The sequence below is a fragment of the Cryptosporidium muris genome, genomic scaffold, assembly GCF_000006515.1.
Source record: "Cryptosporidium muris RN66 scf_1106632373469 genomic scaffold, whole genome shotgun sequence".
Lineage (NCBI taxonomy): Eukaryota > Apicomplexa > Conoidasida > Eucoccidiorida > Cryptosporidiidae > Cryptosporidium > Cryptosporidium muris.
In genome coordinates, this window is record NW_002196581.1 from 290,768 (window position 1) to 304,527 (window position 13,760).

Here is a 13,760-nt window from a genome sequence, read left to right on the forward strand (position 1 = left end):
CACTAATAAAAAATTATAAAATTAAATATAAAATTGTGGAATAACTAGTCAAATATAGCTAAGAACTTTCTTTTTTTCGTCCTTTAAATAAATAAAAAACCGCTGTTAATGATACTGTAATCCTAGATCAAATTCAATTTTGTAAATTTTTAATAATGATTGATGAATTCTTTATATTTAATAAAGGTGGCTTAATATTATGGTCTTATAAAGGAAATAATGAAAATAAATTCACTTTATATTTGGAAATTCTCAATAAATTAATACAAGAAGTATTCCTAGAGGATAGACTCTCTTTAAAATATTATGAATATGATATTTATAGAGTTAATTGGACAATCTTAAATGATAGGGATTTGATTCTAGTTGTAATATATCAGGGTATATATTGTTATATATCATCCTCATATATTGATAAAATATTAACTATGTCAAAAAAACAGATCTTGAAAATTTTAAATACAAATTATAATAATCATGATAATCATGAGTATTTTGAATTATTTAGATCTAAATTTGATGAAATAATTTATTTTTGTGATCTACAATATATGACTAAATCTAAAAGTTTAGATGAAAGTAATAATTATGAATTAAACAAAAATATTTCAAATAAAGGAAAAAAAGAACGTCAATGGAATCATCAAAAAATAACAAAAAAAGCTATGGAACAATTAGATTATTCACTCAAAAATAATGGAAATGAAATTAAAACAAAAAAATTAGAATTTTATCAAGGTGAATCAGAATCTGATGAATTTGAAGAAAATATAAATACAAAAAAGTCATTTTGGAATAATTGGATAACAAATAATTTTGGTATATTACAAAATAATACTATTATTACTAAAGATATTATTTATAACCCTTTGCAAGATTTAAAATCACGTCTAATTGGAAAAAATGTAGCTCCAGAAATAGCTGAAGATATAATCCAATCTATAAATAAAACATTAATCGGTGTTAAAGTTCAAGGGGGATTTACAAAACTTAATACAATATTAGATAATTGTTTAAGAGATACAATTACTCGTATTTTATCACCAAAAAGAATTATTGATGTTTTAAATGAAGCAATAGATGCAAAGCGTCATGGACAAATATATTCAATTGTTTTTTTAGGAGTTAATGGTGTTGGAAAATCTACTAATTTAGCTAAAGTATGTTATTATCTTAAAAATAAAGGAAATTTAAAAGTTATGATTGTTGCATGTGATACATTTAGAGCTGGAGCTATTGAACAATTAAAAACACATGCTAATTGTTTAGATGTATATTTATATGAAAGAGGATATGGAAAAGATGCTGCATTTATAGCAAAAGATGCAATATTATATGCTAAAGAAAATAAATATGATATTGTTTTAATTGATACAGCAGGCAGAATGCAAGATAATGTTCCATTAATGAAATCCTTAGCTAAATTAGTTATGATTAACAATCCTAATCTTGTTATATTTGTAGGTGAAGCATTAGTTGGTAATGATGCTGTAAATCAACTTCAAACATTTAATAAATTTCTTATAGATCATGCAAATAGGCCTATTGATGGAATATTACTTACAAAATTTGATACAGTAGATGATAAAATTGGTGCAGCTTTATCAATGGTATATTCTACTGGTCAACCTATAATTTTTATTGGTACAGGTCAGAAATATTTTAATCTGAGAACTTTACCTGTATCTACTGTTGTAAATAGTATATTTAAGTAACTTTGGAATCCTAATTTTTTACTTTTATTATTATTATTATTTATTATCCTAAATAATCTATAATCCTTTTTTATCCTAAAATTTTCTAACAGACCTTATATTTCTATTTTTAGCGCTAAAAAAAAAGTTTATTAAAAATGCACCCAAAAAAAATTTTGCATAATCTAACTAAACTAAATAATGTTTAATATTTAAATTTATAATATAATATAGTTAAAGTAAAAAAATGAAAAATATGTGTCTTACAATGTTATGTATATCTTTTTTTACTATTTGTGGTGGACCATATGGTTCTGAATTAGTTATATCTACTATTGGGATTCATAACTTTATATGGGTTCAAATCTTAATATCTATTTTATATGTTATTCCAATTATTATAATTTATAATATTATGTTTCAATCTTTTCCTCAGAGTAAAGATTTAAGTAGTTGGTGTAAAAAATTATTTGGAACTTCTATAAGCTTATATGTTGAATCATTATATATTTTTATGGAATGTGGAATGATTTCTTCACTTATTAATCTTTCTTTAGTATATCAGAAATCTTTTATGAATTATATCCATATTTCAATGTTTACTCCACTTCAACAGATGATCATATTATCAATAATTTTAACATTATTCACTATTTTTACTTTATATATGATAAACTTTGAAAAATATATCAAATATATGTTAATAATTATTATGATACCCTTAATTTTAACAATTTTTATTTTTATATATAAAATACCAACTTCTTCTTGGTTTATTATATCCCAATTCCCAAAATCAGATGAAATAAATTGGATATTAGCATTACAATATATTATGTGGCTTAATTTTGGATATGAAAAATTATTTATTATAATTAGAAATAATCCTAATAATATTGAACCTGAAATAATCAATAATTCAAAAATTATTTATATTTTATTAGCAAATATATTGATCATATCATTGACATATATAATATCACTTTGGTCTGGATGTAGTGTCCTTAATTATTTTAATAAAGATAGTGAAGCTTTTAAATTAGGAAATTTTTTTATTATATCAACTTATTTAATTGGTAGAACTCCATTAGCTTCATTAATTGTAATAGCAGCTTGTTTTTCAGCAATAGGACGTATAGCATCTGATTTGGAATATATTCATCTTTTACTTTTAATAAAATGGAAAAATTATTATAATAAAGATATTGAAAATTTATATTATATAAATAAAGGTTATATATCAGCTATAATTATTACTTTATGTTTTATTTTATCTATTTTTATTCCTCAAGAATATTTAATAGGTTCAGTTTCAACTTTATATAGTTGTATTATGTTTATAACTATTATAGCATTTTTAAAATGTTTATGGAAATTTCAAAGTAATTATTATAATCATGAAATTTTAAAATTACCTTTAATTTATAATGAAGATGAAATAAATAATATATCAGATATTCAAAATGAAGATTTATTATTATTTTCACCTAAGAATTTTGAAGATGCTATATATTTTTTTAATTTACCCTTGAAAGTTAAATTAATAATATATATATTTTTATGTATTCCACCAGTTATTTTTGGAATTATATTATTTTGTAGTTATATATCATTATATTATATTGGAGTTATTTTTTTCATAATTATTATAACAGCTATTATAGATCAATTATATTCTAAATACCAAAATTTAGAATTTAATAATGGGAAAATTGTATAATTTTAATATTTTATTTTATTAATTTAAGAATTAAGAATTCAATATAATATTAAAGATATTTTAAGGATTACCTATAATACAATAATAAATATTTCTATTATTTATTTATAAAAAAAAGAAAATCTATAAATTAAAGATAGTTCATTTTAATTAATATATTTAGAAATTGTATTATCATTAATTATTGTTATTATCATTACTATTTAAATAATTCCTATTTAAAAAAAATTAGAAGATAATATAAAAGATATTATCTTTAAGATATTTTAAAAATAATATTTTAAAAAAGAAAAAGAAAGAAAATCTAATTATTACAAAATATTTAACACTCTGAAAAGATGTAAAATAAAGATCCTTTAGAAATATAACAAATTGTATATATAAGATAGATTATATTATTTGTAATTGATGCATATATATAGACTAATTATATATACAATTTGTTATATTTCTAAAGGATCTTTATTTTACATCTTTTGAGCGTGTTAAATATTTTGTAATATCAATAGCGGTATATAATTTTTAAAATTGAGAATATATATTATAGATAATAGGTAAATTAATAAACTTTAAATGGAAGATATAGAGAGTATTTATAATAAAAAACAAAAGATCTCACGTATAGATTGGTCAGTAGTAACAATATCTCGATTTTTATTTCGTATATCTTATATTGGTACGAATTATTATGTAAGTTTAAGTTTATTAATATTAATTAAACAAATTTAACTATTTATATAGTTATATAAATAATTATAATATTTTATAAAATTATTAATTTTCATTTTTTTTTTTAGGGTATGGCATATCAAAATGAAACAATTCCAACAATTGAAAGGGAATTTTATAATGCATGTTTAAGATTAAAATTAATAAAGAATAGAGAAGATTGTGATTTAATACGATGTGGAAGAACTGATAAAGGTGTACATTCTACTGGTAATTATATTTCTATAAATTTACGAACAAGAGATACATCCCCATACAATTATCAAGAAATGATTAATGGTGTATTACCATGGGATATCAGAATTTTAGGATTTTGTCAAGTTAATAATAACTTTAGTGCTAGATTTGATTGTGATTCAAGAGTTTACAAATATATATTTCCAATAGATCAAATACAAAATTTTGAACATAATTATTTTCCGAAATTAAATATTAATCATATAGATCAGATGAATAAATCATGCAAACAATTTATTGGAACTCATGATTTTAGAGTATTTTGCAAAATGGATATAAAGAATCGTCCAAATCAGACATATGTAAGAACTATTTATGATTTTAGAGTTGAAGTATTTAATAATAATAAGATTTCATCTTCTAGTTTTGATAATTCAATTAATGATACAAAATTAGGAGTTATAACTATAATAGGTTCAGCTTTTCTTTGGCATCAAGTAAGATTAATGGTAGGTATTTTGTTTGAAATATCACTTGGTAAAATTAGATCTGAATGTATAACCAAATTATTAGATAATTATTTTGATAAAGATGAGATACCTTTTTTTCCAATGGCTTCTGAAATTGGACTTATTTTATGGGATTGTAATTTTAAAGAATATAAAATACCTGCAGAAGTTAATTTAAAAATATTTGCATCATTATTTTCTGAAATAGCAAAGATGAAATTTAGAACGTCACTTTATAACTTTATGATTAATAATATAGAATAAATATTAATATTAGATTATTTTAAAGATTTTATATACTTAAGGGATTCTAGAATTTACTTATGTTAGCTTTAATTGATATTTATTCTTGTCTCATAAATTTATAATATATAAAGATTTATAATTATATATATTATAATCTCTAATAAATATATTTTATGATTTAAATAAGGAATAATTCAAGACTTTTTTTTCATATTTTTTATGAGCATATTTCTTGTCTTATAATTTTGGAAAATTTTATTTAAAATATATATTAGATATTAAAGGAAGATAGTATCTTTAATATAATAATTTTTGTTTAGGTAATTTAATAAGTCCCAATGTACATTTATGTTTATTTTATAATATATTTAGAGAATATATTTAAATATTACACACAATTCTGGATGCATGCATTGGAAAATAATTATGTTTATTTAGTTATTTAAAAAAAAAAAAGAAGAAAGAGAAAAAGAAAATATCAATTATATATATTTCTTTATTATTTAAGTATAGTTATAGTTATTTAAATTTTAAAGATTTCCTTTTCCTTTTTTTTTTGGGTGAGTGTGCTAAGTAGAGGTGCATACATAGTACACGTAGTGTAGTGCCGGTATTATAAATTTAGACAATAGAATCTTTTTACCATAACAATGGTGATTTAAGATTTTATGTGGTGCAATGAAGCTCCTGAGTATTAAATTTGTTATTTATTTGGCTTTAATACTCATGGAATTAATAAATGGTTCACAAATAGATAAATCAAGTATAGCTCTTCTAGCATCTCATTTAATAACAAATTTTATGACAAAACAAGAGTTTTTAGAAGAATGTAAAGTTCAATTACCTATACATAAACCATATTTAAATAAATCTGAAGTTTATTTGCTTTGTTTGAATGCTTTAAAGGAAGTTTCAAGAATAATTGGTGAAAGTTCTTCAGGAAAGTTATTATCAAAAGATAAACTACCAAATATCACTGAAAATATTATAAATTTTTCCCCAAAAGAAAAAAAGGAAAAAGAACATATTATTAGAGGTTATGAAAGACTCCTTGATCAAGTTGTTGATATATTTTACAATGATTTATATTTTGACGAAGACTTATTGGAGGAAGATAACGATTTAATTTCTAATTCTTTAAAAGAATTAGCTATAAATGAAATCACTAATTTAAATAATAATGATTTAGAAAATTTAAAGGAAAAGAGTACCCCTACAAAATATAGTAAGATAGAGTATCCAAAACAATTATATCCTTTAGCAGTTGAAGTTCTATTAACTTTAGATTATGATGATTTGGTAATTTGGGAATCATTACCACTTTTACTGCAAATCCGTATATTAAATAATTATATTTTATATCTTTTAATAGAAAAGAAGTTAAATTATTCAAAATTTGAAAATCATAAACTATTTGTTAATGCTTTTATTTCATCAATGAATGCTCCAGAGAAATTAGAGATACCATCAGATGAAGGTATAAGAGAAGCTAGAATGGAATTATGCAAATTAGGTATACTTTATAAGCCTGGAATAGATATAGAACCTTTTAAGACTTTATTTAGTGTCCCTAATCATTCCCTTGATTTATGGAAAAAATTACCATTTGAGCTACAACTTGAGCTATTAGTAGCATTTATTTATAGTATTAGAAATAATAACGATTTGGAATTAAATAAGTATCTGTTTTATAATTTAAGAAAAAATAAATTTCCAGATGGTATACAAAATATAATAAAGCAATATTTGTTAAAAAAATTTATTATAGAAGAGAATAATGTAGAGTTAGCGTATCAACACTTTAGGAAGATATTATTTTATGCTTATAAAGTAGGAATGAAGGATTTGGAAGATAAAAATTTAGAGGATACAGCAATAGTATTACAAGATCCATTTGCTACACTACAAAAAATTAATATTCCTAATAATTCAGAAATAAAAGAGGAAGAAGCAATAAGTATTGCTGAAACTGAAGTTAAAGAAAATATTGGGGATACACCAATTGATTTAAAGAAAGAAACAAAATCTGATACATTAATAAATAAAGAAATAAATAAAAACTCTAAAGAAATTAGACCAATTTTGAAAAAACAATCAAAATTTATAACAGATAAAAATAATATTTATAGTAAAATAGAGTATCCACAGAAAACTTTACCAAAAAAAGAACAAAAGTTAGAGGCTACTTTATTAGAAGGGTTTAATAAAGCAAAGATTATAAAATCTGCTAATTTAGTAGGTGGAATTAAATCAAATTTTCAGGAAAGACCTGATTTAAGAATTATTCCAGTACATGATATTAAGAGTAATGGTTTAAAAATTGTTGATGCTAGTGGTTTTAGTGTTATACCTTCCACTGCAAAATCTCTTTCCTATAGCCCTAAAGAAGGTGGCTGGATTATCAATACTGAAAATAATCAGTTTGAAAAAGACGGTGAACTTAATAATGATGAGAAAATAGAAACTAGTGGTGATAATGAGTTTAATGAAGATCAAGGGAGAAATTGGAGATAATAATGTAGAAATGAAGGAAAATGAAGGAGTTAATAATAATAGAGAGCAAAGTGGGGATAATTATCTAGGAATGAAAGGTAATGAAGGATTTAATAATAATGAAGGACGGAATGAAGATGATGACCTGGGAATAAATAAAAATGAAGAATTTATTAATAATGAACAAAATGAAGATAATTATCTGGGAATGAAAGGTAATGAAGGATTTATTAATAATGAAGGACGGAATGAAGATGATGACCTGGGAATAAATAAAAATGAAGAATTTATTAATAATGAACAAAATGAAGATAATTATCTGGGAATGAAAGGTAATGAAGGATTTAATAATAATGGAGGACAAAGTGAAGATAATAATCTAGGAATGAAAGGTAATGAAAGATTTATTAATAATGAAGGACGAAATGAAGATGATGACCTGGGAATAAATAAAAGTGAAGAATTTATTAATAATGAACAAAATGAAGATAATTATTTGGGAATGAAAGGTAATGAAGGATTTAATAATAATGGAGGACAAAATGGAGATAACGAGGAGTCTGATGAAAATAAAGAACAAAATGGAGATAATAAGGTTGGAATTAATGAGACTAGAAGATTTGATGAAACATATAGAGATAATTATGAGAAATTTGGAGATCATAAATATGTTAGTAATAAAGGACAGACTGAAATAGAGGATGAAAATGAAAAGGAATTAAGTAATAACATTAGAGAGGAGGAATTAGGTGAAGATAATAGAAATATTATCAATAGAGAAAACTTTATAGTAGAGAATGATAAAGAAAAATTTAATGATAGCAACATTAAAAGTGAAAATTTAGAAACTAATAATGAAGGTAGAAAATTTAATAATACTAAAGAAGAATTAAATGAAAATAATGAAAAAACTCTTAAGGATTTTATAATAGAAAATGAAGATAACGAAAATATAGGGGAATCAGGTAAAGATAAGGAAACTAAAAATAGATATTTTGGAATTTATAGTGAAGGAGAAAGAAATGATGATAAAAATCTAGCAAGAGAGTTAATTAAGGATAGCAAAGTTGACAATAGAGAGTATCTCGGAGGAAGTGATGAATATAGAGAGTTTATTGATAATAATGAAAATAAGTTATACAATAATAATAGAATTGAAAGTGAGAGGTATTTGAAAAGTGGTGGCGAGATTGATCAAGAAGATGAATATGATAAAAGTTCTAATAATAGTAAGGAGAAATTAAGCGAATATGAAGATATTGAAAATGAAGAATATTTTAGGAGTAACAATGAAAATAACAAGGGAGTAACTGATAATAGTGATGAAGAGATTAGAAATAAAGATTTTGAAGTAGAAAGTAAAGATGGTGAAAATCTTACTAATAGTAATTTAGATAAAAAATTGGGTGATTTTACTAGAGATAGAGAAAAAATAGGGTTGGATGGTGATAGTCATGAAGATAAAGGATTAAAAAATAATCAAGAGGAAAAATTTGTTGGAAATGATGTAGTTCATGAAAAAAAGTTATTTGGAAGCTATAAAGAAGATAAAGAAGATGAAGATAACAGAGAATTAGTTAATAATTATATAGGGCAAGAATCTCGAACTCATAAGAAATATTCTGAAGATGATAATGAAGAGACAACTGGTAAAGAGGATAAAGTTCTTTATGACTGGGATGATCTTAGCAATAAAGCTACAATAATTGATGGGAATCAAAAAATTATTGGGAGCAACAATAAATCTATTTATGAATATGTAAACGATAGAGAAACAAGAAAATTGGATACAGAAGATCTTGATTTGATTAAACATGAATATAAAGAATCTGAACAGAATATGAACCAGGGAGAATATCAAAGTAAAAGTGGAAAGTACAAACAAGAAGAAAATATAAATAAAGAGGATAATGGCAAACTAGAATTTGGAGATCAATTAGCAGAAGTAGAAAATAACAGTGGAATAGAAGAATTTGGTGAATCAAATGTGGATACAGAAAAAGATGGTTTTTTAGCACCTCCTGAAAATGAAAAGATTCATGATAATCTAGAATATGTAAATCAACATGCAGGAATAGGTGATATTGGATCAAACAATAATGAATATCATAACCAAATAACTCAAATAGTAAATGAGACTCCAAATAATGGAGATGTAGTCATGTCTGAAACTGATTTTGTTGGATATGAACCAGCCTTTGAAAATGAAAACAACAAACATCTAAATATGGATGATATACAATCTATTGTTGATACTGAAGAAATAACTGAATATTTACCTGAAGAAAATACATTAACTACTGAAAGTCATCATTTATTTGATGATTTTCATAACGAAAAATATAGGAATGTAGATAAGGATGAACTGGAGTTTTCGAAATTCAATAATGGTATATTAAAAGACATCTATGAAACAAAAGATAAAAGAGAAACAGGATATATTGAGGAACAAGGAAAGGAAGGTATAAAAGATATTCAAGATAACGGATTTTTTAAGAAAGTAGACGATTCTCTAAGGTCTGGATATGACAATGAAAATTTAACTAATGAATCTCATGAAAATTCAATAATCTCTGATATTGAATATAAGAAAGCTGGGATAGAAAATATTATTCCAGAAATGGGTTATAATACTAATTCTCTAGATAATGGTGGGAAAATAAAAGAGATTTCAATTGATAAAAATATTCCTAGTGGTAGTTTTGTGGAGCAATCCTCTCAAAGAGTAATTTATGATGTGCCTCATAACCAAAATAAAATGTCAGATGCTAGTATCATTCATGATAGTATCCCTTTTCAGGATCTAGATTTAAAAACTGCTATAAATTTCACTAAAGAGAAGCAGAAAAAAATAAAAGAAATGATTAATGAAACTGAAAGACATATTAAATCTATTGAACCAATAGAATCTAAATCATTTATTGAATCTATTAACAATGAAATTTCTCAACTTAAGAATGAACAAGAAAATACAAGGGAAATGATTAATGAAACTGAAAAACAAATTAAACCTCTCGGGGTTATAGAATCTGAATCACTTACTAAATCTATTGAAAATGAAATTTCTCAAGTTAGAGATAAACAAAAATCTATAAAAGAAATGATTAATGAAACTGAAAGACGTATTAAATCTATTGAACCAATAGAATCTAAATCAGTTATTGAATCTATTAAGAATGCAATTTCTCAACTTAAGAATGAACAAGAAAATACAAAGGAAATGATTAATAAAACTAAAAAACAAATTAAACCACTTGGACTTATGGAATCTAAATCATTTATTGAATCTATTAAGAATGCAATTTCTAAACTTAAGACTAGACAAGAATATATAAGGGGAATGATTAATGAAACTGAAAAACAAATTAAACCACTTGGACTTATGGAATCTAAATCATTTATTGAATCTATTAACAATGAAATTTCTCAACTTAAGAATGAACAAGAAAATACAAGGGAAATGATTAATGAAACTGAGAAACAAATTGAACCACTTGAACTTATGGAATCTAAATCAGTTATTGAATCTATTAAGAATGCAATTTCTCAACTTAAGAATGAACAAGAAAATACAAGGGAAATGATTAATGAAACTGAAAAACAAATTAAACCTCGTGGATTTATAGAATCCAAATCACTTTTTAGTTCTGATTTGCACCAAAATAAACTTGGTAGGAAAGTATTTCGTAAACCTATGAGTAGACTAAAACAGAGTATATCAAATATGGTAAGTAACAGTCCGAAAAAAAAAAAATTAGATACATATATTCAACCTGAAATTTCCTCATATCAGAAATATATATCTGATGAACAAATTGTTAATATGATACGTGAAGAAATTCAAAAATTAGCTGAAGAAAAAAGTTTCAGGGTTTTATCACCAAAATTAAAAAAACTAGATGAGCAACAACTTAAAATAAAAAATATGATTGGTAATTTGCAGGTTTTAAACTCCAAAAATAAAGGTGAGAGATCTCTAACTTCTGATATAATAGCAATAGAAGAAGAGGAAAACAATTTACAAAGTCTATTAAATTCGATTCATAACTCATTGAAGTTACTTATAACTCAAAACCCAGAACTAATAGATATTGAACTTGAAGAAATACCACCTACTAATTATGGACAAAAAATAATTATTGAAGAAATGAGCTCTAAAAAATCAGATTCCGATATTTCAAGCATACTACCCAGCATAGATATAGTAAAAGACGGTCAAAAAAAACTAAAAATTGAAATTAATGATATAACTAAACAGTTGAAATATAGCAGTTCAAACGAAGTTAAATCATTATCAACAAGTCACAAAATTCCCTTAAATAATTATGATGGAAATAATCAATTAGAAATACAACAAGATCAAGGCCCTTTATTAGATAAAGGGGAGCAAAGTATTCAAACATTTGATTCATCTCCCAATAATGTTCAAACTTCTACAGATAAATTAATAAATGATGAAGTAGAACACCCAATAAATGACTTAAAAAATGAGAATCTTCATGATAATAAGAATGAATTTGAATTAGAAGATAGTAAAACACAGTATTACAATACTAATGAAGTACCTGGTCAAGAAAACAATATATTAGAGTTTGAAGGAAATAGTTATTCAGATTCAAGTAAAAAGTATGTTAGAGGGAACTTAAGGGGGACAAGAGAAGAAAGACTAGAGAATGATAATAATAATTCTAAAAGAAGAAGAAGTTTAGGTACAATAAGAGAAGTTGAGGAGGCTCAAAATGAAAGGGAATGGATTATGAAGTTCCCTCCAAAGCTTAAATCTAGTATAATGAGAAAGAGACCTGATTTATTTACTAGTGAAGAAATTGCAAATGCTGAAAGAGAAGCTGCAAATTATTTATAATAAATTGGCATCTCATTGTAACCATTTATGATATTGATCTTTTAAAAATTTCATAGTTTATATTATAGTTATATAAGTTTAATTTCAGGAAAGGACACGACGCCATTAGGGATCTAAAAATTATTTTTTAAGAAATTATTAAAATTATAAGATTAGAATTTATATTTGAATTTGCTTTATTTCTAAATCTTATATGAGAGTTTATATGAAACATAATTATATATTAATATTACTAACTTTTTTTATATATGTGGTTATTGCGGATTCTAAATTTTCATATCAATATTCTTCATCAGATAATGAAGTACCAGGTAATTCTAGTAATAAAATAGATAAAATAAGTCAATCTGGAAAGACATCGGCTAAAATAGATAATTTTTTAGGTAATGAATCACTTGATATGAACAAACAAGACATGTTAGATAGTAAAACAAGTTTAAATGATGAAACTTTAAAAAAAAAACCTGGTTTTTTCGAAAAATTATTTAGTATATTTGGGAAAAAATCACGAAAAAAAGACATAAATGAAGATTCTTCTGGTATTTTAGAAAAACCTGTATACCAAAGTTTTGACAAATCAGATACATCTGAACTACCATATTCTGGTGAAGTAAGTAGTCTTGATTCAAGTATTAAATTACCAAGTGACTTTAAAGGACTTTATGGGGAAGGATCTGAATACAACGAAGTTGAGGTTTCAGAAGCTGAACAATTAGACAGTAATAATTCTAATTTACATCAATTTGAGGAATCTTTATATTCTCCAATATCACCACCAGGAGAAATTATAGACAAAAGTAAAGATAAATCATTTATAGATAAAAACAATTCACCAGAGTATGATCAATCTAAAGTTGAAAGTTTTAGTGAAGTAACTCAACAAAGTGATATATCTCAAGCACTTAGAATAGATCCAACTTTGCATAAAACTTTTAATTTTGAACTTAAACATAACGATGAGGATGTAATTCATGAAACTAAAAGTAAAGTTGATTTAAAAGAAAGTAAAAAGTCAAAAAGACAACGGAATTTTGAACCATCAAAAATACTTGAAAAATTTAGAGATAATTTGGTGTATGAAGTTTCTTATAAACCTGCAAAAACGAATTATGAAGATTACTCTACTAATGGATCACTAGATAGTTTAGAGCAATTAGATGATCATAAAATACAAGATAAAGATAAGGATATTGTTTTAAGAGAGTTATTTGATGATGCATCTAATAGAGAGATGTATGCTTCGACTATTTCAAACTATGAAGATGAAGTTAAATATAAAGATGAATCTAATTTAAAGGGAACTTCAACGTTTATTTCAAAACTAGGAA

General features: G+C 24.0%; 6 protein-coding genes across 6 annotated transcripts, besides 22 other annotated features; all 6 read left to right on the forward strand.

The window, feature by feature from the left end:
- Positions 1–35: part of a sequence feature (AT_rich) that runs on past the window's edge.
- Positions 36–155: 120 nt separating this feature from the next.
- CMU_011790 (signal recognition particle receptor subunit alpha, putative) lies at positions 156–1,715 on the forward strand (the record flags this gene model as incomplete). The annotated part of the gene is made up of 1 exon (XM_002142540.1): positions 156–1,715. One exon carries the CDS (start codon positions 156–158, stop codon positions 1,713–1,715), a length of 1,560 nt encoding a protein of 519 aa, XP_002142576.1.
- Positions 1,716–1,726: 11 nt separating this feature from the next.
- Positions 1,727–1,762: a sequence feature (AT_rich).
- Positions 1,763–1,889: 127 nt separating this feature from the next.
- Positions 1,890–1,952: a sequence feature (AT_rich).
- On the forward strand, positions 1,942–3,414 carry CMU_011800 (uncharacterized protein; the record flags this gene model as incomplete). The annotated part of the gene is made up of 1 exon (XM_002142541.1): positions 1,942–3,414. One exon carries the CDS (start codon positions 1,942–1,944, stop codon positions 3,412–3,414), a length of 1,473 nt encoding a protein of 490 aa, XP_002142577.1.
- Positions 2,088–2,111: a sequence feature (AT_rich).
- Positions 2,317–2,451: a sequence feature (AT_rich).
- Positions 2,552–2,580: a sequence feature (AT_rich).
- Positions 2,600–2,637: a sequence feature (AT_rich).
- Positions 2,878–2,925: a sequence feature (AT_rich).
- Positions 3,230–3,256: a sequence feature (AT_rich).
- Positions 3,280–3,373: a microsatellite.
- Positions 3,410–3,702: a sequence feature (AT_rich).
- A 224-nt stretch (positions 3,703–3,926) lies between these two features.
- Positions 3,927–3,989: a sequence feature (AT_rich).
- On the forward strand, positions 3,988–5,093 carry CMU_011810 (tRNA pseudouridine synthase A family protein; the record flags this gene model as incomplete). Its single annotated transcript, XM_002142542.1, has 2 exons — positions 3,988–4,104; positions 4,212–5,093. The coding sequence occupies 2 exons, from the start codon at positions 3,988–3,990 to the stop codon at positions 5,091–5,093; spliced, it is 999 nt and encodes a 332-aa protein (XP_002142578.1).
- Positions 4,116–4,210: a sequence feature (AT_rich).
- Positions 5,076–5,128: a sequence feature (AT_rich).
- Positions 5,129–5,185: 57 nt separating this feature from the next.
- Positions 5,186–5,261: a sequence feature (AT_rich).
- A 63-nt stretch (positions 5,262–5,324) lies between these two features.
- Positions 5,325–5,358: a sequence feature (AT_rich).
- Positions 5,359–5,426: 68 nt separating this feature from the next.
- Positions 5,427–5,466: a sequence feature (AT_rich).
- A 53-nt stretch (positions 5,467–5,519) lies between these two features.
- Positions 5,520–5,551: a sequence feature (A-rich).
- Positions 5,552–5,555: 4 nt separating this feature from the next.
- Positions 5,556–5,610: a sequence feature (AT_rich).
- Positions 5,611–5,801: 191 nt separating this feature from the next.
- On the forward strand, positions 5,802–7,589 carry CMU_011820 (uncharacterized protein; the record flags this gene model as incomplete). The annotated part of the gene is made up of 1 exon (XM_002142543.1): positions 5,802–7,589. The coding sequence occupies one exon, from the start codon at positions 5,802–5,804 to the stop codon at positions 7,587–7,589; it is 1,788 nt and encodes a 595-aa protein (XP_002142579.1).
- Positions 6,413–6,446: a sequence feature (AT_rich).
- A 10-nt stretch (positions 7,590–7,599) lies between the features above and the next one.
- CMU_011830 (uncharacterized protein) lies at positions 7,600–12,432 on the forward strand (the record flags this gene model as incomplete). Its single annotated transcript, XM_002142544.1, has 1 exon — positions 7,600–12,432. The coding sequence occupies one exon, from the start codon at positions 7,600–7,602 to the stop codon at positions 12,430–12,432; it is 4,833 nt and encodes a 1,610-aa protein (XP_002142580.1).
- Positions 12,433–12,546: 114 nt separating this feature from the next.
- Positions 12,547–12,599: a sequence feature (AT_rich).
- Positions 12,600–12,625: 26 nt separating this feature from the next.
- CMU_011840 (uncharacterized protein) lies at positions 12,626–13,760 on the forward strand (the record flags this gene model as incomplete). Its single annotated transcript, XM_002142545.1, has 1 exon — positions 12,626–13,760. A coding segment is annotated over one exon (1,135 nt), but the record flags the coding sequence as incomplete, so codon positions are not given.
- Positions 12,645–12,682: a sequence feature (AT_rich).